The sequence below is a fragment of the Nelumbo lutea genome, chromosome 1, assembly GCF_056320005.1.
Source record: "Nelumbo lutea isolate HS-2025 chromosome 1, American lotus-T2T, whole genome shotgun sequence".
NCBI classification, from domain to species: Eukaryota; Viridiplantae; Streptophyta; class Magnoliopsida; order Proteales; family Nelumbonaceae; genus Nelumbo; species Nelumbo lutea.
In genome coordinates, this window is record NC_142684.1 from 62,412,621 (window position 1) to 62,436,238 (window position 23,618).

General features: G+C 37.3%; 1 protein-coding gene across 6 annotated transcripts in view; it reads left to right on the plus strand.

Annotated features, from left to right (window-relative positions):
* LOC148874865 (calcineurin B-like protein 3) overlaps nucleotides 1–23,618 on the plus strand; it is a 52,398-nt gene that overhangs the window by 16,327 nt on the left and 12,453 nt on the right. For 2 of the 6 annotated variants that reach the window (XR_016104829.1, XM_088963802.1), the window contains exons 4-6: nucleotides 2,552–2,611; nucleotides 7,403–7,511; nucleotides 7,723–7,775. Coding sequence is in view for 5 of the 6 variants with exons in the window: in XM_088963802.1 (XP_088819928.1) it covers nucleotides 2,552–2,611; nucleotides 7,403–7,511; nucleotides 7,723–7,775 (222 nt within the window). In the remaining variant the exon portion in view is untranslated. Of the gene's footprint in view, nucleotides 1–2,551; nucleotides 2,612–7,402; nucleotides 7,512–7,722; nucleotides 7,776–15,880; nucleotides 16,040–16,315; nucleotides 16,397–23,618 lie in introns of all 6 variants that reach the window. The other 4 variants (XM_088963798.1, XM_088963799.1, XM_088963801.1 and 1 more) reach the window with 4 other exon arrangements.

Genomic DNA, 23,618 nt, shown 5'->3' on the forward strand with positions numbered 1-23,618 from the left:
CTAATTCCTAAGGACTGATTATGGTTTCCTTCAAATGAAAATGAAGAACAGAGGAATAAAAACCGTATGCAATCAAATATTCAACTCGATTAACTACAATTCCCTTCTTGTATACAAAATCCAGAGGATTAATGCTGTCTACAGTCAGAATTTTATCTGATTGACTACAGCTTATTGTGAAGGAAGGAGTGAGAAGGAAATCTTCTTTGTATCAAAAAGTAAAGAAAGAGAGAGGTGTATTGTTGTAGAGTTTCTCGATTGTAAAGAAATGCAAATGAAAAGTTCTTTTTTTTTAAGTACTTTATTGTTCTTTTCTTTTGTTCTGTGAATTCATTTCTCCAAATCAAAATCAAAAGGTGTTCTCTACTTTCTTGTGGAGATGTAATTAGGGGGAACCATCCATATGATTCACTGAATGGGACTTACCCAAAATAATAAAAACTCAATCATTTGATTGAGTGAATTATGCTGCATGAGAATTTATTAAAATTTTCACACCAACAATAGGTTACAATTGGTAAAAGCTTGGGTCTGTTTTTTTGGGGTGGTGACGAGTTTGCTAGAATGGCTTTTGAGGATTTTGAAAGAAGGTATGTGATGAGGACGTTTCAATCCAGGATGACACAATCACATAGGAAGACTGAAGTCATGGCTGTGGCAAAGAGGGGTTTTTGTTTTCTGGTTAGTTAATGGGCTGCTGGTCTATTTATTAATGGGGCTTTGTATGGGGTCTTTCCTTGTTTTTAGCTTGGAATTGATTGGGTGTCCATTTTGTTAGTAAGTTGCATGGGTAGTGGGCTCTCAAAGAGTCTTTGAGACTGCTTTCTTCTCTCGGTGATATCTTGTCACCTCTCTGATGTATCTCTTTTATTTTAAATGTTATCTTTATTCTTCAAAAAAAGAAAAGAAAGAGCAGAATCCCTAGCAACAGTTTTTGGGGTTGATAAATCCAAAGAAGTGGGAGTCGGTAGTTTGATCATTAAAGGTGATTCAAAGGTAGTAGTGGAATGCCTGAAAAAAGGTGAGGGGTGATTTGGCAGCTTAGAAATGACTTTAGGGCGCTTCAAATGGATTTCAAAAGATATGAATGTTCAAATAAGATGGGTTAGAAGAGCTACTAACAATTTGGCAGACAGTTTGGATAAGCAAGGGGTTCAAAGACAACATATTGGTTGGGCACAGTTGTAATATAATTGGGGGGCTAATCCTGTAATGGGTATTCTAGTTTCTCCCAACTTCTTGTTGCACTCTGTTCTTTTTAATCTTTAATGAAATTCCAATTTTTGTATTGCTGATAAGAAAAGACCCATTGTAGCTGTAAAATCTGAGGGTTCTCCAATATATATATATTTTTGATAATAAAATAAAATTCATTTATAAAAAAAGAGATTATAGGGGGAAGGTGATAAGGAATCACTCGAGAGAGAAAAAAAAAATCCCAGCATCAAAAAACATCAAAGTTACTCCTCAATGAATCTTCCTCCACACCTTCTCCCTCAACCCACACCTCCCCTCCTTCCTTTAAAAAGGTCTTGTTGCACCAACCTTAACATCTCTATCTGCAAGCCTCACCACATTTGGGCCACCTTCAAAATCTTCCTTAGGAACTACACTAGCTTTTCATCTCTCCTTGTGACTTTGCAATCCTCCTTTTCTTTTCCCTTTTCCTTAAAATTTTTCTGGACTCTCAAACACCCCTTCGAGTACACACACCGCAGAAGTATTCTGACCGTCAACACCATCCCCACCAAGGGACTTCTGCTTTATGGTTTTCTTGCTTGCTCTTCTTCTATACACCCTTTTATATTTACTGCAAAGGCCAGCTCCGACCAGCACCAGATGAGATTTACTAGAACCCCTACATTTCTTTACATCCTCAACCCATCAGGATCCACGGATACTGTTAAATACTTTCTTCTACCCAAATCAACTCTAACCTTACCCACTATCACTTCTTCAACTATTAAATTCTCCAGACACCTCTGAGAAAATGTACACTTTTCCTCCACACCAACATGGCGAGGCTCAGACATGTTATCTGAGACGTCCATAACTTGTGGCACCACATCATGAGAGGGAAAGGGGCAAGCAAGATTTGTCATGAGAAGGTGGCAATCTTGCATCAGGACACATACCTATTAAGTCCACATACCTATTTGACACTCCTTTCTTTTCTAATGTCCACCATATAATCTCTTTGGGGACTCTCATATGTTTTCTCCAAACCAATGAATGCTATATGAAGATCTCTTTTCTTCTCTCTGAATTTTTCTCTCAATCGTTTCAATGAAAGAAGGTGGATTCCATGGTTGATCTCCTAGCATAAAACCAACTTTTTTGATATACTAGTTTCATGTTGTAATCTTTGCTCAATTACACTCTCCTAAAGTTCCGTAGTATGGTTCATGAGTTTAATCCCGTGATGATTATTACAACATTGTAGGTCACCTTTGTTTTTTAATATATACACTATCATGTTCTTTCATTGAGATTTCATATTATCTTGTTAAGTAGTCTTTCAACTAGCAGTGCTTTAAACTATTCTATGCAGGAAGAGTTTCAGTTGGCATTGTTCAAGACAAACAAAAAAGAAAGCTTATTTGCAGATCGGGTACTCTTTTTTCTCATCAAACTTTATGATTCAGCTGGTTTTGTTGAATATTTTTTGGTTTAACAGTGGCATCAGATATAATATAATTGGGTGGATTATCCTTTTTTATGTTTTTAGCTTCTATGTATAACCATTCAAGTATTCCGACTATTTCAAGGTCATGAAATGAACTAGGAATCAATTAATTTATTCTGAGACGTCATTGGCTGAACTTACAAATGAAACAAATACTGAAAGAGTAAATATTTGCCGTTGAGATCCTTATTGGATTTCTAAATTTTGGGTGATTCAATAAAGGGCAAAATATAAGATTCATTATAAAATAAAATTATATTTTTATATTGAACAGAATGGAATGGTGAAACAGGATTCATGTAGTTCGCCCCATATATTTCCTCATCATCATTATCATCTAACCCTTGTCCCAACTATGTGGTGTTGGCTGCGTCAATCCTGCCTTGCCCTTTCATTCTGTTCACTTTTCTCGGCTTCCTCATTATTCTTTCTTGTTCATTTATTAACTCCGCCATTCATGGTCTTATCAATTAAACCCAGTAATTTTGGAAGATAAATAAGGATAGGGCTAGACTGGAAGCTGGGGGTGTTGAAGTCTGTGAGCAAATCAAGGTTTATTTAGAATCTGTTTATGTACATGACAATGTTCAGGTTGATGAGGAAAAGTTTCATATTTCTATTGTGGTGAAGACTGAAGAGCTTTCTTGAAAAGTGTTTTTGGGGTTAGAAGAAAGGAACCAGGCAAGAGATTCTGAATTTATAGCCCTGGCATAAACAAAGTGTTATGGTAGAACAAACCCAAAACCTGCAAACAATTGACAAAAATAGAAAAAACAAGAAGAAAATGCAAAGGCAGAGGAACTTAAGAGAACACACACAGGCTTATGTGGTTCGGCTTATAACCTATGTCAGTGGGTGAAGGAGGAGCTGAAACTTCAAACCCCAACACACCCAAGTTCTTACCATACTTGCTCTTTTGTCTTCTCACACAAGCCAAAGATTACATAAAAGAGAAAACCCCAAACAACATGACATAATGAATTTTGGTTGGATCCATAAGTTGAAAATGAATAAGATCCATACCTCCACGGGGCTACACTTCCACCACAAACCACTATGCATTAAAGAATTCAAGGCACAACACAAAACAACAAAGCAGAGCGATGAGAATATTTTGGTTGTTAGGAGGTTCAAGGAGATGGAGTGTCCTGTTATGTTGAGATTGGTTGGCTTGCTACTGGATGGCAGGAGAAAGTTTATGTTTTAGATTGGGGTTTGGTCAGGATGTTTGTTCTTAGATTAGGAAGTAGTTGGTAATATGAGTTCCATTTGTGAGCATTTATATGGGTTTGATTTAGGATTTTGTTTTCTGGGGTTTTCTTTCAAAGTTGAGTGGGATGCTATCTTAGTTTCTGGATTGTAGGGTCATGGGTTGGGCTTTTTTTTGGGTTTTGGAATCAATGTTTTTTCTTTCTTTCTTTCTTCATTTCTTTTTTGCAAGAGTGGGTGGTGTTCTTTGTTTCTACTAGCAAATGTGCACGTCCTTTGCATGTGGCAATTTTGGATGATGATGATAGTTCTACAGTTTTTTGTATTTCTGTGTATAAAAATAATTCTTATTTATCACACTTATTTTTGTTTAATATGATGAATATATAATATTAGAAATGTGCTCAAATATTTTCCAGAAAATTTATGTATTTTTGTAATTCTTTATGTTTTTATGTTTTTAATTTTTACTATTTAATTATGATATCATGGGTTGACCTATTTGACCCAATTGGTTGAATTGCTTATTCGCATAGACAAGAGAATGGCTTCATTTTTGAGTCAGTTTTAAGAAAACATGGGTTTGTATTACTATAAGTATTGGATATAGATCTAATTAATAGAGTTTATTGGTGAGAAAAAGTTACCTTAAATGTAGGATTTAATGAGAGAAAATGGGAATTCATACCATAAATATAAGACCTAATGAAAGGGAATTAAATGAGGTGAAAAATATTAATTCAAATTACATTTTTCAACCCTCACAATTAGAGAGGGACTAAATTTAAAAACAATGGTATTTTAATCAAGAAGAAAATGTTCACCTCATTTAAATGAGGTGAAAAATATTAATTCAAATTACATTTTTCAACCCTCACAATTAGAGAGGGACTAAATTTAAAAACAATGGTATTTTAATCAAGAAGAAAATGTTCACCTCATTCATACTTTTAATAGTAGTATTTTTTTGAGCTGATAAGGGTATTTTTTTTAAATAAAGAAGAAATTTTGTTATAAAGAAAAAGAAAAATGATTACATGAGGTGATAAGGCATCACTGAAAAACAACAAACAACCTAGCCACCTCTGATTTTAAAAATATTTTCATCTACCACAAGCCAAACCCAAATAAACCATCAAAACCACCCACCACCAGAACCCAAACTTATGGAACCAAAATCCTTGACTTGAGCTCTCCTCCCATCTTTCCCAGAGCCCAACCTAGTTGTCCACCCAAACAAATTCCCTTCCCAATTACTGATATCAAAATACATTCACTTCGGACCTTCATTGATTGCAAATATATATATATATATATATATATATATATATATATATATATATATATATATATATCCTCTTCAAAGCTCTTGTCTTCTTTACCCTCTTGTTAATTCCAACCCAAATAGGCCTTATATATATATATTTTCCTCTTCAAAGCTCTTGTCTTCTTTACCCTCTTGTTAATTCCAACCCAAATAGGCCTCCCCTTAGTTGAGCAAAAACCTTTGAAACTGGCAGAATTCTGTTAGACGGTTACATTTTTGGTATCTAAGAATACTCTTCCTCTCCCCATAATTATCATCAATCTTTTCTAGCTCTAAAACCACATTCTTCTCAAATACTTGCTCTGCTGTGAAAACCACCCCCTTCACCTCTTCGACTGAACACCTATCAACAGGAATCGAAGTGTCCCTCTCATTATTTTCCAAAAACCCACCAGACATTTCTTCCACTTCCTTAAATCCTTCTCCACCTCTTCCTTTTCTTTCCTTCCAGTCTCTCCAACACATCTTCCCTTCTGCCTGCGGCAATCAAACAATGCCTTGTTCTATTTTCTTCACCAACCTGCTACAATCTGCTGCCTACAAGATAAGCTTGTTTCTCATTCAACTCCTCTGCTGGTAGTCCCTTGTTCCCATCTACCTCAACTTCCTGGAGACCAACATACAAGTATCCATCTGTGTATGCCCCTAATTCCGCCTGTCAAGCTCTGATTGAAGAGGGAGATAATGGACCAGCATAGGCGTCCATCAACACCCCTCCCCTGTCCCTCACATGATCATTTAAGATTGCATGTTCCTCTTTTCTAATAACTGGTTTATTTACAGCTGACCTAAATTGCACACATCTTTGGGCTTCATTACAATGGACTCAATCGTATCAATCAAACTTCCTCCCACATGATCACTTAAACCATCACGTGGACTGGCTTGGTCCAGTTCAAACACCCAACTGGAGCTAGTGACCTGACCCATCTCCAAATCCTCCTCCACTCTCTGACTTCTCCTTCGACACTTGATCCTCTTGTGCGTGGTCGGGATCATTAACTCCATCTGTTAGATTTTGAACAAAAGACCTTCTTGACTTCTGTCCCTTTCCATCTGTTTTCTATCTTTTGGTGATTCCTTGTCACCTATACTTGTTTTCCTTTCTCTTGTTCTCGAAACTTCTCTTTATTGTAAAAAATGGTATTATCAACTAATAGAATCTAATGGTTTGTATTTTTCTCTAGCTAAGCTCTCCATATGCAAGGTGTTTGGAGCATTACTTTGTTAAATCAAAGATATTTACTACTAATGCATGAAAAGAAAAAGAGTAGGGTATCCAAATCTTAAAAAACAGGGATGAGAAAATGTTCAAAATACCATAGTTCAATATTTTCTTCTAAATGTGATGCAAATTTATGAGAAAATGTTATGAAGTAGTTTGGTATTTGATCTCACCAGCCCTCTTTTGGACTATTTGGATGGAAAGAAAGCTTGTAGTATTCAAGAACATTAAGTCTCAAAATGATAAAACCCTTAGCAAAGGCATTCTCTTGGCTTTTGGTGCACAAAGAATTTCCGAATATCCAAGCCCCTCTCTTTTCTGCTCCTCTTAATATGTTCATGAGGAATTAGGTTTTTGTTAGCACTTGGGAGGTTTTTTTTTGTGCAATCCTTTTACTGTATAGGAGTGTCTTCCCCCACCTTTTTCTCTTATTTGCAGATTAAAGCTTACATCACATCACTATCTATCAAAAAAAAAAAAAGCTATACATCACTAATGATCTCCTGTTAAAAAAATTACTTATGGTATTATTAGATGGAAACATGATAATATTTTGTCATGGTATACATTAAAAGATCTAACCTCTAATACAAAATTTAGGATGATAATCAATTAAATTGTACTATATATTGGATGGGCAAAAGTGTCCTCAAGAAATTGGGATAATAACTATTTACCTTATCCCAGGTTTTGTTTGAGCAATTAAGCTAGTATAAGAATCTAGCTAGCTGTATGTTCTGCATATATTTTAATATCCAGGTTAGATATATCTTTTATAACAATAACAGTTTATGGTTATACATGCATGCATATAAATGTACATTTTTTAAATGTTCTTTTTTTGGGTGGTGTTGAATATTTTAAATCTCATGTTATAGCTTGCTAAGCTTCCCCATATTCTTTTTAAGCTTCCAAGTGTCTTCTTATGAGCATGTCCATGCTTCAAATTGTGCAGGTATTTGACTTGTTTGACACAAAACACAACGGGATATTAGGTTTTGAAGAGTTTGCGCATGCACTCTCTGTTTTTCATCCCAATGCACCAGTTGATGATAAGATTGAGTGTAATCTATACCAAACTATTTGTACTCATATTTTTGGCTTTCTTTATGTTTATCTCAGTAATTTCTCATGAGAAGTAAATGGAAAGTACTTTGGTAGATTATTTGGTGGTACTTTTTTTTTTCATTAATGAACTTTCATTTCTTCTATGATGCCTATTTTTATATGCTGAAAATATATTCAAGTGCTAATTTCCACATTGTTGTCTTGTAGTTTCTTTTCAACTTTATGATCTTAAGCAGCAAGGCTTCATTGAGAGACAAGAGGTAAATTATGTTGCTGTAGTGAAATTAACCAGTCCTGAAATTATGAGAGCATTAGATTTTAATTTCTACTGATTTAATAATAGAGGGCCCTTTCTTCTTTGAAGCCTTCTAGATTGTGAAGTTTAGCTTTTAGAACATAAAAAACTGTTATTTCACTTGTCCAGATTGGCATATGCTGTTAGCAGCTGTCTTGGGGAGTATGGGACAGTGATAGTGTTTTTAATTTATAACAATAAGGGTAATGCTTATTTGGTTTTTAAAGGCACAATGTTGTTATTAAGTGCTACAGGGTTGCATTTCAATTAATTGAATGCTTCTCTTGTCTTCAGTGGTTGCAATGGTTTAAGGTATGTTCTCTTATTAGTGTTGTTGTTAGTAGACTAGATAGGAAAAGGCTTAGGGTCTGAGGGTAGAGGACTTGAAACCAGTCTAGGGCCCATAAGTTGCCATCTGCCCTACGCAGGATGATAAAGAACCCAACATTCTATGAGTCCCACCTTGAAGATTTACTGCCCTAAAACTTAACTAAGAATCTTATAAACAATGTGTTTTTTAAGAAAATAATTTGGATAATCAAGAATTCCATTTCAACTCTTTTAACTATATAAAAAGATGTGTGAATCAGATGGTCAAAGGACTCTTTCTCCACATAAGTGCTTCCTTTGTAATGAAAATTGTGAAAAACAAAAAGAAAAAGTTGTGAAACTATATATCACTTGCTAATCTCCTACCCTCTTGTGCCTAGCATTTAGGGTTGTTTCCTTTATCTTAGTTACAATATATAGGTTTTATTGAGAAAGAAAACATGAAGAGAGGTGAAAGGTTCGAATGGAGAAGAGAGAGTTACTGTTCACTCTCTCAAACTTGGGATTTTATACTATTGAGAGAAATTATAAGTAAGCCCTCATATGGGTGCCCAAATACAAAAGAACAAAAAAGACAAGAATACCCTTGTACCCAAACAATCTCAACACTCTCCCTCAAGTTGAGCATATATGTCAATCATGCCCAACTTGTCTAAGTTCTTAGCAAACTTTGGATGATGAATGCCTTTAGTGAGACAATCAACTAGTTGGTCTTTTGAGCTTACAAAGGGTAGGCAAATCTCTCCACTTGCTATCATCTCTCTAATAAAATGTCTATCCACTTCGATATGTTTTGTAAGGTCTTGTTGCAGAGGATTGTGGGCAATGTTTATGGTTGCTCGATTGTTGCAATAGAGTCTCATTGGAGTATCAACTTGGATGCCTATCTCAGTCAATAAGGTCTTCAACTAGAGTAATTTTGACACTCCATGGCCATTGCCCTATATTCTGCCTCAGCACTAGATCGAGCAACAACTGACTATTTCTTGCTTCACCATGAAACAACATTACCTCCAACTAAGGCACAATAATCGGATGTAGATCTTCTATCATCAATAGACCCTGCCCATTCTACATCTATGTAGGCCTCAACCTTTAGATGCCCATGGTTGGAGTACAACATCCATTTACCAGGACATCCCTTCAAATAGGTAGGATTCTATTAACAACCTTCATGTGGGAGGTTTTGGGCTCATGCATATATTGGGTGACAACCCCGACTGCATAATGATTTAGGTTTAGTCAAATAGAGATAAAGAGGGCGGCCAACCACTCTTTGAAAAACCCCTTTGTCTAGAAGAATACCTCCTTCAATAGTACTCAACTTGTGATAGGGATCAATTAGAGTTTTTGCAAGCTTACATCCTAATTTCCCAACTTCATGGAGCAAATCAAGAACATACTTTCATTAAGAGAGGAAAATTCCACTCTTGGATCTTGCAACTTCAATTCCAATAAAGTACTTGAAATCACCGAGATCCTTAATCTTAAATTCTAAAGCAAGAAAAGACTTTAACTGAGAGATACCTGAGATGTCATCCCTAGCCACAACAATGTCATCAACATATACTATCAATATAATTAATTGACCATCGACCTTCCTTATGAACAAGGTATGATCAACCTGAGACTGAGAGAATCCAATCTTTAGAACAACATTTCTAAATTTGTCAAGCTAGGCTCTAGGGGATTGCTTGAGGCCATACAAAGATTTCTTCAGATGGCAAACTTTCTCTTCACTATTAGGGAAGCTTACTCCAGGAGGTAAGTCCATATACACTTCATCTTGTAGATCCCCATTAAGAAGTGCATTCTCTACATCCATTTGATATAAAGGCCAAGAGAAGTGGGTAGCAAGTGACATAATCACACGAGTAGAATTTATCATAGCAATAGGAGCAAAGGTTTCTAGATAGCTAATGTCATAGGTTTGGGTATATCTTTTAGCCACAAGGCGAGCTTTATACCTTTCAATTAAACCATTGGATCTATGCTTAATAGTGTACACCCACTTACACCCAACAGGAACCTTATCCTTGGGATGGGGCACAATCTCCCAAATTTGGTTCTTTAATAAGGCCTCCATCTCTTGGTTCATAGCTTCCTTCCAATGAGGAGACTACACTACTTCAGTAACACTGTGAGGAATAGAAACAGAGGAGATGGCAGAAATATAGGCATAATAGGAGGGTGAGAGAGCATTGTACGACACATAATTCATAATGGGATACTTTATACATGTTCTCTTTCCCTTTTGAAGGGCAATAGGAATCTCAAGATCAAGGTTAGCAATAGAAGTACTAGGAGGCTCAAGATTACCTGAATCCAAGGGATTTGATTGTGGTGGGCATTTAGCTTTAGGAGCCACGCTTTTACTGCGCCTAATGAGGAATTGCTGTCAGGATTGAGGCTGATACACAAGAGGTGGAGGAGGAGTGGAAGGAATGCCCTCATTACAAAGACGAGAGGAAGAAGAAGAACTAGTGGGATGAGAGGACGAAGAGGAACTAGTAGACATAGAAACAGGAACAAGAGGGTAGAAATGTAGAATGGTGTCTGATCTTCACTAGCAATCTTTCCTTGAAGAGATGGATGGGATAACTGATAAAAGGATGAGGACTCAAGGAAGGTAACATCCTTTGAAACATACCTCCGACCAGACTGAGGATTAAACATCTATAACCTTTTTGAATAGGAGAGTAACCAAGGAAGACACATGTAATAGACTTAGGATCAAACTTATGTCTCAAAGGATTCATATCATGAACAAAACAGACACATCCGAAGGCCCTGAGAGGTAAATTGAAGGTGGGTTCATCAGGAAGAAGAAGTTGGTGAGGGGACTGAAGATTTAGCACCCTTGATGGTAGCTGGTTAATAAGATGCATAGCAGCCTTGACAGTATCTCCCCAGAAACGAGTAGGAACATGAGTCTGGAACATTAACCCACGAACAACTTCAACCACATGTCTATTCTTCATCTCAGCAACCCCATTTTGCTGCGGAGTATGACTACATGATCTCTGGTGAATAGTGCCCCATTCTTCAAGAAACACGAAAGTGGTTTTCAAAGTACTCCTTTGCATTGTCAGATCTTATTATCTTAATTATTTTCTCAAACTAGGTTTCCACCATATTCATGAAATTTTGTACAATCATAGGAACTTCATCGCGTTGTTTCATTAAGTAGAGCCATGTATATCGAGTGTAGTCATCAATGAAGAAAATGAAGTATCCATACCCACCTATTCACAGAATGGTATATGGGCCCCAAACATCAGTATGAATCAATACTCACAAAATATGTGGTTCTACATTGTTTGGATGAATGACAAACTTCACATTGAGGATTCAAGTTGGACATTGAGTTGAACAAATTTGGAAACAAAAGTTTTATAGACTTAAAAGACATATGACCAAGATGAAAATGCCATAATTGCAAAAGACTCAATTTCTCATTAGAACAAGACTTAGCCTGGCTCAGCAATCCATATTCTGAAGCTTCATCAAAAAGGTAGATTCCATCGATTTCAAGCCTACTTTTGATCATCTTCCCGATGCTCAAATCCTAAAAAACACAATGGGTAGGAAAAAAAAACAGAACAATTATGGGACTTGGTAAGAGAACTGACAGATAATAAGTTTTTATGCAATTGAGGAACTTGAAGAACAGATCCAAGGTAAAGGTTATGGGTAAGTTTGACTTCTCCCTGACCCGAGATAGGGGTCTGAGATCCATTTGCAACTGTAATCTTGCCTTTTCTAGGGGTTAACTTATATGAAGTAAAGTGTGAAGGCATACCAGTCATATGGGTACAAGCCCCAGAGTCAACAATCCATGGGTTGGAGGTGAAACAAGCAAGTGCAGTACTTGTGTTGGCATATGCACTAGATGACTAGGTTTTGCAGAATAAAACCCCATCAAACGAGAAACAAGCCTCTAATTTTTCACTTGAAAAGTCCACAACAAATCATGGAAGCATCAAACCACAACGTGACATATACCAAAATTCATCTAAAATCAGGGCGAACCAAACCATACAACTTTTAGAGATTGCCGCCACCACCTGTACAAACTGCTGATGTCATCCAGCAGCAGTCTGACATCAGCAGCTCACCCTCTGAGCAAAAACCAGTAGAGAAAGACTCTCCCATGACCTTCTAGTTGCTCTGATACAGAGTTACAATATCTAGGTTTTATTGAGAAAGAAAACAAGGAGAAGAGAAGAAAATAGAGAAAGGTTCGAATGGAGAAGAGAGAGTTACTGTTCACTCTCTCAAACTTGGGATTTTATACTATTGAGAGAAATTACAAGTAAGCCCTCATATGGGTGCCCAAATACAAAAGAACAGAAAAGATACCCTTGTACCCAAACAATCTCAACAATCTTTTTGGGTGCAGGTGGACTCTTCCAGGTGATGTGTTAACCATATTTAAAAGCTCCTTTTTCAGCCCACATAAGAGGAGAGAAATGGTGATGTGGAGATGCAACAAAGCAGCTATTTTATGGTTAGTTTGAGAACAAAGGAATGCTAGAGTTTTCTTGGAAAAATCACAAACCAAGAAGACCACTATTCAAAATATCTCGATTAGAGTGGTTCACTGGCTCTAAACTTTGGACTTGTTTACTCCATTTAATACTAGTGGCATGTTGAGAGATTGGTCAAATGTGGAAAATTCACAATCGTCAATGCCCTCTATAAAAATTGACTGAATTCCTCGGTTCCTCCACCCCCAATCAAATCAAACTTAACTTTGATGGATCTACATGGGAAATCCTGGCAATTCAGGTAAGAGTTTTAAGAAACAATGGTGAAGCCATATCCATAGTTTTCAAGGCGCCAAGGCGAGGCTAGGCGACTGGGGGGTGCCTTGTCACCTAGTCGCCTAGGCGGGCACCTAGGCATCACCTAGGCGATGGATTTTTTATGTTAAAAACATAGATCCTAGGGTAGTTCCCTAGGTATCATATTACTTTAATAATTATCCATGGTTTTCATAAGAAAAGTATACATTTCATATTAAAGTATAGAAAATCAACATATTCATGAGAAGAAAAGGAAGAAGGGAAATAAAATTCAAAAAATATAGGGGCTGAACCCTTATTTTTGTTATAGGAAAAGAAAAAAATAAAAAGTATTGGTAGTAGTAGTAGTAGTAGAAGAAGAAGTAGAAGAAGAGTATATGGAAGAGGAAAATGTGCTGATTAGATAAAATTTTAAGTTCTTCCTTATTGGTTCAGGTTTTTAAGTCTTTGAGGGTTCAATACAGCATTTAGCAATGTTTGTGTTGATTAAACCCTAATAAATGAGAAAATAATAAAAAGAAATTAGTATATAAACAAACAAAATGATTATTTTAGTTTAATAGTGTCTATTTTATAATTATAATCTCAAAAAAGAATGAATAAAAAAGTATTTTATAGTAGGAAGTAGAAAGCTGCTTGGCGACTAGGTGAGGTGAGCCTCAAAGGGCGCCTTGTCGTCTAGGTGTTGCCTTGACAACTATGGCCATATGAGCAATCTTCTGGGGAACTATAGTGGGGGACACTAGAAGTGTGGAGTTGTAGCTGTACTCCAAGTACTGAAGTTGGCTGGATCACTTAATGCTAGATATGTGGTAATAGAAAGGGATTTTCAGGTCGTAGTGGGGAGGACAAAAAGTCAAGGTCAAAGGCCATGGTACTATTGACACACTTTAAGGGAAATCAATCATATGATATTGGAACTGGGTGCTTTTTCCAAGATCAGCAAATTGTTTAGTGGGTAATTTGGCCAAACAAGGGGTACATAGGGAGTAATTATTTAATTTTTTTTGGGGTGGAGGTTAGCACTTCGAGAGCACCGATAGTTTTTGTGGGGTAAAGCATGTAGTAATGGTTTAACAAGTTTTTGGCATAATGAACATCTTTGCGCATATCTGTTCTTTTATCAGATGGTCAAATAACGTTTAATCATGCTGTTTTTTGGTTTAGACCTCTCCTAGGTGGGAAATATGTCATGATGGGTTCTGATCTTCTAAAGACCTGCCGGGTGGTAAACTATAAAGCTATGGTACAAGGGTGCTGTATCATTTCAGATGCTTCAATTTTTTTGTGTAAAATTTGCATCTAGATAACATAGCTATTAGGGACCCAAATCACCTCTTCTGATTTTATATAAAAAGAATTGGGTGATTTTAGTTTGTTTCCATCTCTTATATTACTAGCTTTATACTAGCTTATTTCCCTGGTTAGTGTAGCAACTAGAACACATTAAAAGTGATCCAAGATAAACAAATCAAACACCAAAATAGAACTAAGACAGCATTTTATAGCCTATTCAAAACTAGGGAGTGGATCTCTATGTTGTTAATGCAGGAAGGAGATATAGAAAGAGTGCATGTGTGCAAAATAAGAATAGAAGGAAACAAGCATGTGAAAGAATGGGCCTTGTTATTTTGAATGGTGCAAGGATATAAAGGAGAGAATATGCAGGTATTTTAATTGAAGAGAAAAGGACAAAGATGAAAAGCAGATCCCTTATTCTGGTCACAGAGGCTTTAGAAGAATAAAAGAAGGGGTAAAACTCATTTTATGGTTCTTTAAGTTGAAATTTTGTCTTGTATGATGTTCTTTTACACCTTTACTTTGTTTATGTAATATGATATGGTCAGGGCTGTAATTGGGTTGAAACTTCAAACTCGAATCCGCATTGTCTTTAAAATAAAGAGAACTAAAAAAGTTTTAAAAAATTAATTAATTTTTTAACTTATACATCTTATATATATTAAATTTATTAATTATAACTTTATATCCAAATCCCGAAATAATTCGATTGAATGCCGGACTTTTGCAGTACATTGACAGTCCTAGATATGGTTTATCTGCAGTACACTTCAAATTATTACACCTTCTATGAAAAAAAAAGTGAGGCACAAAGCCATCCTCAAAAGTGCCTTATCGCCTAGGCATAGTCATTTTTAGTAACCCATCTAGGCATTGCCTCAAGGCCCTTGAAAACTATGCGTTAATGCTGCTATTTACAATTTAATATGGCATTTGTTTCTTGTTGTTTTACATGCTTTTTATCGTTTGTATTTCCAGACCTATTAGAAGGCTCTCTCTGTTTTCTAACACAGGCACATTGTACTTTGCATATAGTTTGGAATCCTTTGAAGTTCGAAGTGATAATGTATATGCAATTCTTGTACAATAGCTTGAATAAATGAGAAATGAAAAATGGATATTAGATTCATTTGAAAGATTGCTGTAGCAGTCCTGGGTCTAGTACGGAATCAGTTCAAGAAAAGAAAAAGAAAAGAAAAAGAAAAGAAAGAAAAACAGAAGAGGAGAAGAGCAAGAAAAAGAGAAGAGAAGAAGAAATGAGTGAAAGAAAGAGCAGAATGAATTGGTTCTGCCGCCCCCTTCATCGGCTTTTATATGACTTGATAAAAAAAAGATGGTACAATGACAAAAATACCCTTGTTGACTGTGACCGAGAGAAAAAACACAAAAAGCAGCCTGAAACAATACTGAATAAAGATGGGGAAACAACTAAGTATCCCTGTCTACATCTCTACAGTTAGGATGAAATGGTTATTATTTTTAATAACTGTTGAATATAGAGTTAAACCAGCTCAAGAAGCAAAATATTCCCTCTCATAGGCATTCTATACTTGAATGGGATATGCTGGTTGTATTTTAGAGATTCATGCTTATATTGCTTGTTTTGTTTAATTCTTTTTTGTCAATGCTTCAGATTAAAGGCCATTACCCAGTGATGGTCCCTGCTTTCCAGGATTCAAGCTTCAGATTATATTGCTGCTTTTATTTATTTGCACGAAGTGGTTGCCCTCAGACTCAAACTTGCATTCTCATGCCTGTCATCCCAATGTTTCACCACAGCACCAAGAAAATGGTAAAAAATGTCAGGCTGTCAAGCATGAGAACACTGGTTCAAATGTGAGAATGGCCATTTTGTGCTAATATACTGTAGTTTAGATTTAGGTCCATACCCACTTCATCCCTCCCAAGAATCCAGATATCTGGGAATGCCTTTTGGCTTTAGATTGGCCTTATATTCTAAAATTCAGATATCAGTGAACATTTGCTTTACATTACTTCAAGGTTCTTGCCCCGGTACTGATTCTTAGAGACATTCAGGAAGATCATGGATCTGTTCACTTCTTTACAGGTGAAGCAAATGGTAGTAGCTACACTTGCTGAATCTGGAATGAATCTTTCAGATGATGTTATAGAAAGTATTATTGACAAGGTGCTTGTGTGACTCAGTTTGCTCTCATTTGTTGTTTCCTTTATATACATTTTCTTGATCACCTTCTGCAAACCTTTTAGCTTGTGTGCCTTTCTGGGTCTTTTCTTTTTCTATGTGCTCCTTGACAAATATTTTGTTCTAGTCATATAAATGGCAATATAATTATTTTCTTCACCTTTCTAGTCTTTATGAGGTCCAGTCTGGACTCTCAAACTGATGACTAGTTGTAAGCTGTTGTTACAAATAATTGTTGCATCTATTGAAAGTGAGATATGCAATTTCCTTTCATGGATATGGTAATTAATCATAAACTGAACTTTAACACATGATGAACTTTATCGTGCACTGAATGCTTGAGAAAGAGAAAATGAAATCTATAAACTTGTAAAGATGAGAGAGAAAAATTAAAGACCTAGATTATGTTAGATGCATAAAACATAAAGATCAAAGAGCTATGGTACGAAGTGGAAAGGGATTAGTAGCTCCAATATAACTTGAAACAGTAATGGTTTTATAAAACTAGAGTTTCTAAAGTAAAATTTAAATAAAATGAAGAAAGGAAAGTTATTGGGACCCAATGGTATTCCAATAAAAGTTTGGAAATTTATGGTAAAGGCAGGTCTGTCATGATTAACAAAACTATTGGTCATAAAAAAAAGATTAACCTAGTTATTTAATAAGATAACAAAAACAAAGAGAATGCCAGGAAAATGGAGAAAGAGCATTATAGTGCTTAAGGCGATATACAAAATTGCAGTAATCATTACTCACAAAACTTTCACAGGTTTCAGTTTTGCTGATCTGGATAGAAATCTATCGGAAACCATGCATTCCTCCCCTCCTGCTCCTCAAAACATACTTCCCCTATCTCCAAGACCTTCCATTACCTTTATTTTTCGTTTTGATGTTAGCCTAAGAGCATTTCAAGAGAATACCCAGGCAGTTGGTATTGGAGGAGTAGTTCTTTCTCTTGATGGCAGTTTGACACAGGCTTTTAGTGGCCCTACTAAGGCGGTAGACGCTTCGGAGGCTGAGGTAAAAGCTTTCCTTCAGGGTCTTCGTTTAGTAAACTTACTCCAACTGGACCCCGTTACTGTAGAAGCAGATTTCAAAAATGTAATCAGCTGGTCAATTCAATTAAGACTGAGCCATGGGGGCTCTCTCATTTCCTCAATGAAATAGCAGGCATTTCAGCTTCTTTATGTTGTAGATTCAGATGGATTTCTAGAGATCAAAATCAGACTGATGACTTTCTAGCTAAGTCAGGGATGGGAAGGGACTTTTTGTACAGTATAACAGATTACCTGAGGTTTGATTGGGCTTTATTCTCTTTGTTGCTAAGCTCTTTTGTACATCCCCCTCCCCCCCTCTTTTTGCTGAATGAAAGGTTCCATTTTCTCCAAAAAAATGCAGTAATCATCATTGGATTGAATTTATGGGCTACATAGTGAAACTTTGGGAGAGAGTGACTAAGAAAAGGTTACAACAAGTATGGTGGGTTTTGGAAAAGATAGGAGTACCAAATCAGTATATGGACCTAATTAAGGAATGAGGACATGTATGAGGGTGCCACCACTAGTGTTAGAATATCAAAATTTTTGGTTAAAATGGATCTTCACCAAGGCTTAGGTCATAGCCCTATTTGTTTGCATTAGTCATAGATGGATTAATTACAGCATGTTCAAGAGGTCACATGGTGTATGTTGGACCTAATTGGCAGTGTCAATTGATAAAATTAGAGAGAAATTAAATACAAAAGTTAGATCTATGTAGAGATACTCTAGAAACAAGAGGGTTTAAGATAAGTGGGACTAAACTGGAATACATGCATTTTATTTAATAATAATAGGGGTTGAATCAGGGTATGATTAAGATTAGAGGCCAAGAAATACCTCAATGTAATCTCTTTTTATTTTTTGATCAGTGACAGTAAGATTCATTAATAGATTAAGAAAATGATTACAGAGGAGGGGAGCTAAAATATCTTAACTCCCCAAAACTGCCAACATATACCCAAAATACAAGAGCAATTACAACTGAGCTCAAAAAACAGAACTCCTATTCACCCCTTTCCTAGCTAAGCCGTCTATAAATGAATTTGCACGTCCTCTTTACCCATGTGCATTGAACTTCAATGCCCTTAATCAGCCATTTGAATTTTCTCTTTTCGTTGCTGTAGTTCCAAAGCCTCGAGTTGTCTTCCTTTAGCTAGTTCACTACAGTCCCAAAGTCTCCTTCTATGATCCGTTTGTTAATATTCAGGTCTTTAGCCCTTTCTACCCCTTCTAGAGTTGCTAATAATCTCAGCCCTCAAAGAATCTCCCACTCCGATTGGGCCAGAGAACATGAATATCACATTCCCTTTTTCATCCCTTATAACTTGCCCTATTTTGAAGGGCCCTGGATTGCCCATGCTTCTGCCATCGAAATTCAGTTTGAAAAACCGAGAGGTGGAGGGCTCAAGTAGGAACCAATGTTTTAAAACGCGGAGGCGTGACACGAGGCGTTCCACTACCTAGAGGCATAAGCCTCCCGAACACAAGGAGGCGTAAGCCTTGTTAAGAGGAGGGGGGTTAGGAGGAGGATGAAGAGGAAGGGGGGATCTCATTTTTCTTTATATTTAATAAAAATCTTTTATATTAAGAAGAATAAAGATGCATAACTTAACATTAGTTCAAAGGGGGGGTCTTGTCGAAGCGGAGGCGAGCAAGCGAAGCGAGCTCGCCGAAGGGGCAAGGGGCAAACCACTTTCTTTCCCCTTATCTTTTCTTCCCTTTCCTTTCCTTTCCTTTTCTCCTTTTTTTTTCTTCTCTTTCTTTTTCTTTCCCTTTCCTTTCTTTTCCTTTCCTTTCCTTTCTTTTTTTTTTTTCTTTTTTCTTTTTTTTTTCTGTTTTTTTATATCAGATGTGCATGAGGTGTACGCCTCTAGCATGCCTCATGAAAAAAGCGCAAGAGGGGTACGCCTCAGAGGTGTCAGCGCCTCTGGCATACGCCTTAGGGCGTTTTGGGCGCGCCTCACCTGGAGGCGCGCCTCTAGGCATACGCCTTTTAAAACACTAGTACTAGGAACTTGAGACCTTCTCAACTGAAGTTGAATTTGCAGTTTCCTTCCATTTTCTAATCAAATCATCTACTAAAAATTCTGCAAACATTTCAAATGTTTTCAACCAATGTATTACCCTTATATGAGGCACCTATAACACTACTTTCAAACTTCTCTCCTTTTTCTGAGAAAATCCTTGAATTTCTTTCTTCCAAATAGTCCAACATATTGTGGCCCTAATACATCTCCACATAATCTTTGCCCCTTTTATTGGCCGATTGGAAGGAGAGGAAGTACACAAGCTTTGCACATTCATTGGGGAAGTCCACCGACACCCAAACAAAGAAGTAAACCATTCCCAAATAGAGTTTGCAAATTGACAGGAAATTATTAAGTGATGACCAGACTCACCAACAGCTTTACAAAGGACACCAGTGTGGAGACAAACATCTATCGGGCCTTTTTCTTTGAAGCAAATCTCCCGTGTTAGGGTTTTAAAGAAAGAAGCACAAGTAAAGGAACTCGAAGGAAAGAAGGTCCAAATTCTACTATCTACCTTTCTTGGCTCCAGGAAAACCCCATCAAGGATGGATAATAATGTTAAGGTACTATCCAATTCCGTGTCCTTGATATCTCTTCTCAAACCCAAGTTCCAACTAAACCTAGAGATCGAGTTAGAGGGTATAAGGAAAGTGGATACCGATACATTCTTAAAAATAGAGATAGCGAAGAGAGTCAGAAATTGGTCTTTTAAGGATAATCCCCAACCCAAACATGTTCCCAAAACTTAATGAGATTGCTTGAGTGCAAATCATACCTGATCTAGGGAGAAAACAGAGGCAAAATAGCTTGAATTGCTTTCTAGGGAGATGCCCTTATAGTCCTTGCCAGAACCCTAGAGTCACATCTATTCTCTACGAGCCCTGAATACTACCCACTATCTTAGCCCATAGCTTTTCTTTTTCAATCGAAAATCTCCACAGTCATTTCCCTAATAGGGCCAAGTTTCTCTTCCTTATGTTTCTAATGCCAAGGCTTCCATCCTTATTACTCCTACACACTACCTCCCACCCAACCCTATGGTCCTTTTTCTCCTCCCTTGTCTCCCAAAGGAAATCTCTCATTAGTTTTTCTAGCTTATTAGCCACCCTTGTTGGAATCTCCATAACCGGAATCTAGAACCCTCCTTTCTGAGGAATATCTCCCAAAGGCAAACCAAGGTAGTTTAAAGGCCAATTAGACACTATACACTCTAAAATGTTTGCACACTCAAGTATCTCCCCCTCCCCTAGATTTACTCCTACTATACAACTTTTCTCAAAATTCACTTTAAGATTTGACATTTGCCTAAACAATTGTATAGTGAGCTTCAAATTCTTAATCCAACTGAGATCCCCTCCTTTACAAAATAATATTGTATCATTTGTAAATTGCAAGTGTGCAAGTGGTATGTTCTCCCTCCCAACTCTCCATCCCCTAATTAAATTCCTAGAATTTGCCCTAGAGATTAGTCTCCCCAACACTTCTGCTACCAAAGTAAATAGAAAAAGGAGAAAGGGGGTCTCCTTGTCTTATTTCTATTGAGGTCGGGAAGAAATCCCTCACGATCCCATTCATCAAGATAGAGTAGTGGCAAATCCTAATACATCCCATTACCCACCTACACCATTTATCTCCATATCCAAAGTTGATCATCACCTCTAGCAAGAATGACCAGTATACCAAATTTTAAGCCATTTCCAAATCAACTTTGCAAACCACCCATTTTTTCTTTGATCTATTGAAACCTTCAACACTCTCATTTGCTATAAGTATTTGATCTGTTATTTTCCTCCCCCTCACAAAGACTCCTTGGTTATTTGCTACAACAGTAGGGAGTACCTTTCTAATCATAAGGGGCAACACCTTTGCAATAATCTTATACTGACTATTTACTAGGCTGATTGGTCTATAGTCCCTCGGATGGTTTGCTTCTCTTTTCTTGGGAACCAAGGCAATGAAGATGGAATTCAAACCCGGGTTAATCACTCCTTTGCAATGAAATTCATCAAACACCAACATTAGATCCTCTTTCAGTATCTCCCAGTAGTCTTGAGAAAATGTCATTGTAAAGCCATCTAGGCCTGGTGCCTTTGACCTAACTCATAGAGAAAACTGCCCCTTTATCTCTTCCAAATCAAATTTCTTCTGTTAGACAGTGTATGCCCTTAGATCCAATCAGAATTATGTACATTATGACATTTAATATAAATGAATAAAGTAATTATTTGATTCATGTTATCATGGTGTGTTTCTGTATAACACCCTTAAACTGGACACATATGAGACTCGTATTAGTTTAGAATCTTCACAACCGTTGGATAGATCTGGGGGGATTTATCCTGCCAAGGCTGACACTGATGTGCCGCCAAGTTGGTTGGGGTGGCTTGTCTCAACTGCTAGGGTGAGACCTGAGGTACATGCAATGTGGGTTTTCTTGAAACCTTGAACCGGACCAGAATTCTAGTATTGCCCTGGACCTTGGAGATAGATGGGCAAAACTGAAATGTTACACTTGACCCCTAGACTTGATTATGATACTGCACTAGGTGTTGGACTGGGCTGTCTTTGATATGCCAATCAGTGTGATCCTTAGAGGGGGTCAAAACCTGGGTATGTTGGGACAACCCGAGAATTCATTTGAGTGGGTGATCATAGTGACAGGATCAACCCCTTTGTCGGACAAAGTGAATGATCAGGGATGCATTCTCTCTGATGGAAACCAAAGTTGCCGGCAGCCGATTTCAACCGTTGAAATTTGTTTTGCAAAATATATTTATACAGAGATATACATATATATATATATATATATATATATATATATATATTATGGTTTCAAAATGTTTGCAAAAGGTTTTAATTTCCGAGATCCATGTGAGTAGAGAGTGCAGCACTGTACCTTGCAGCCGAAGTAGATGTTCTCTCTTGTCGGGCAGTGTTTGATCATTATGGATTGAGAGGTTAAGTGTAAGACCATTGATAGTAATACCTGATGGGCTAATCTTGCATCTGTCCACAGTCCTTGGGTTTTTTATAAGGTGGCTTGACCCAATGAACATTTAGTGTAAATGTTGGGCCCATTAAGAGCCCATGGTGATGGACTCAGGGGTTCATTGTCTCCTACAGTGAATTCGGCCAGGCCTTGTAACAGAAGCTGGGCTGAACCCATGTGGCTGATGTGTAGATCAATGTTTGGGTCCCACGCCATACAAGGATATCCAACTAGGCAGCAGTTTGGAGGATAAGTGAGCACATGGACTTAATGGGCCTAAAGTCCAATTCGAACTGGCTTAATTAGATTAATTAAAGATGGGCGGTTCTGGGATTTAGATCAACAGATAGGATAAGGGATTGTCCCTATCCACTTTGAGAGTCCAGATCCAAATAGAGATTTGGATAAGGAAACTCCTAATCAGATTAGGAGGGTTGATCTTTATCTGCAGATAAGATAAGGGATTATCCTTCTCTCTTAAAGAGAGTCCAGATCCAAATACAAGATTTGGATTTGGAAACTCCTAATGGGATTAGGAGAACCTCTCTTTAAGGCTATAAATAAAGGAGGAGGGCGAACCCCAATTCATCAATCAGATTACTGATACAAGAGAGAAGACAACATACAGTTAGATTGATGCCATCTTTTGCTCTTGCCTTCTCCTGCTATTGCCGCCATTACCAGTTCGATGTCCACCTGTAGGAGCGATCAAGAAGGGTTATTGATATCACCTTTTGGCAGAAAAGGTGAACTGAAGTCGTGCTCACTCACCCTCCATCAGATTCTTGGTGAAGAATTAGGTTCTTGCTGAAGAGCCATCCTACTGATTCTGCTCCACCCTACGCTGTGTCATCTTCAGTGGGAGTAGTGTTTGGTAATCTCCTTGGGTGTGAACACCTTCGTTGGGAGTTACTATTACTCCGTATCAGGTACATCCCTCTCCTACCTTTTGGTTTCAAATCTAGTATGGTTCAGGTTCAAGATTGATCCTTGAAAATGCAGTTTTCTGAAATAGGGAATGTGATTCCCACATGGGAGAGAAAGAGATTTTTGAAATCTCGCCCAACCTACCTGCAGGGTTTGGCCATCCATATGATGGATCTCTCATCCCTTCATCTTCTCCAACCACTCCCTATCCTCCAATCTCA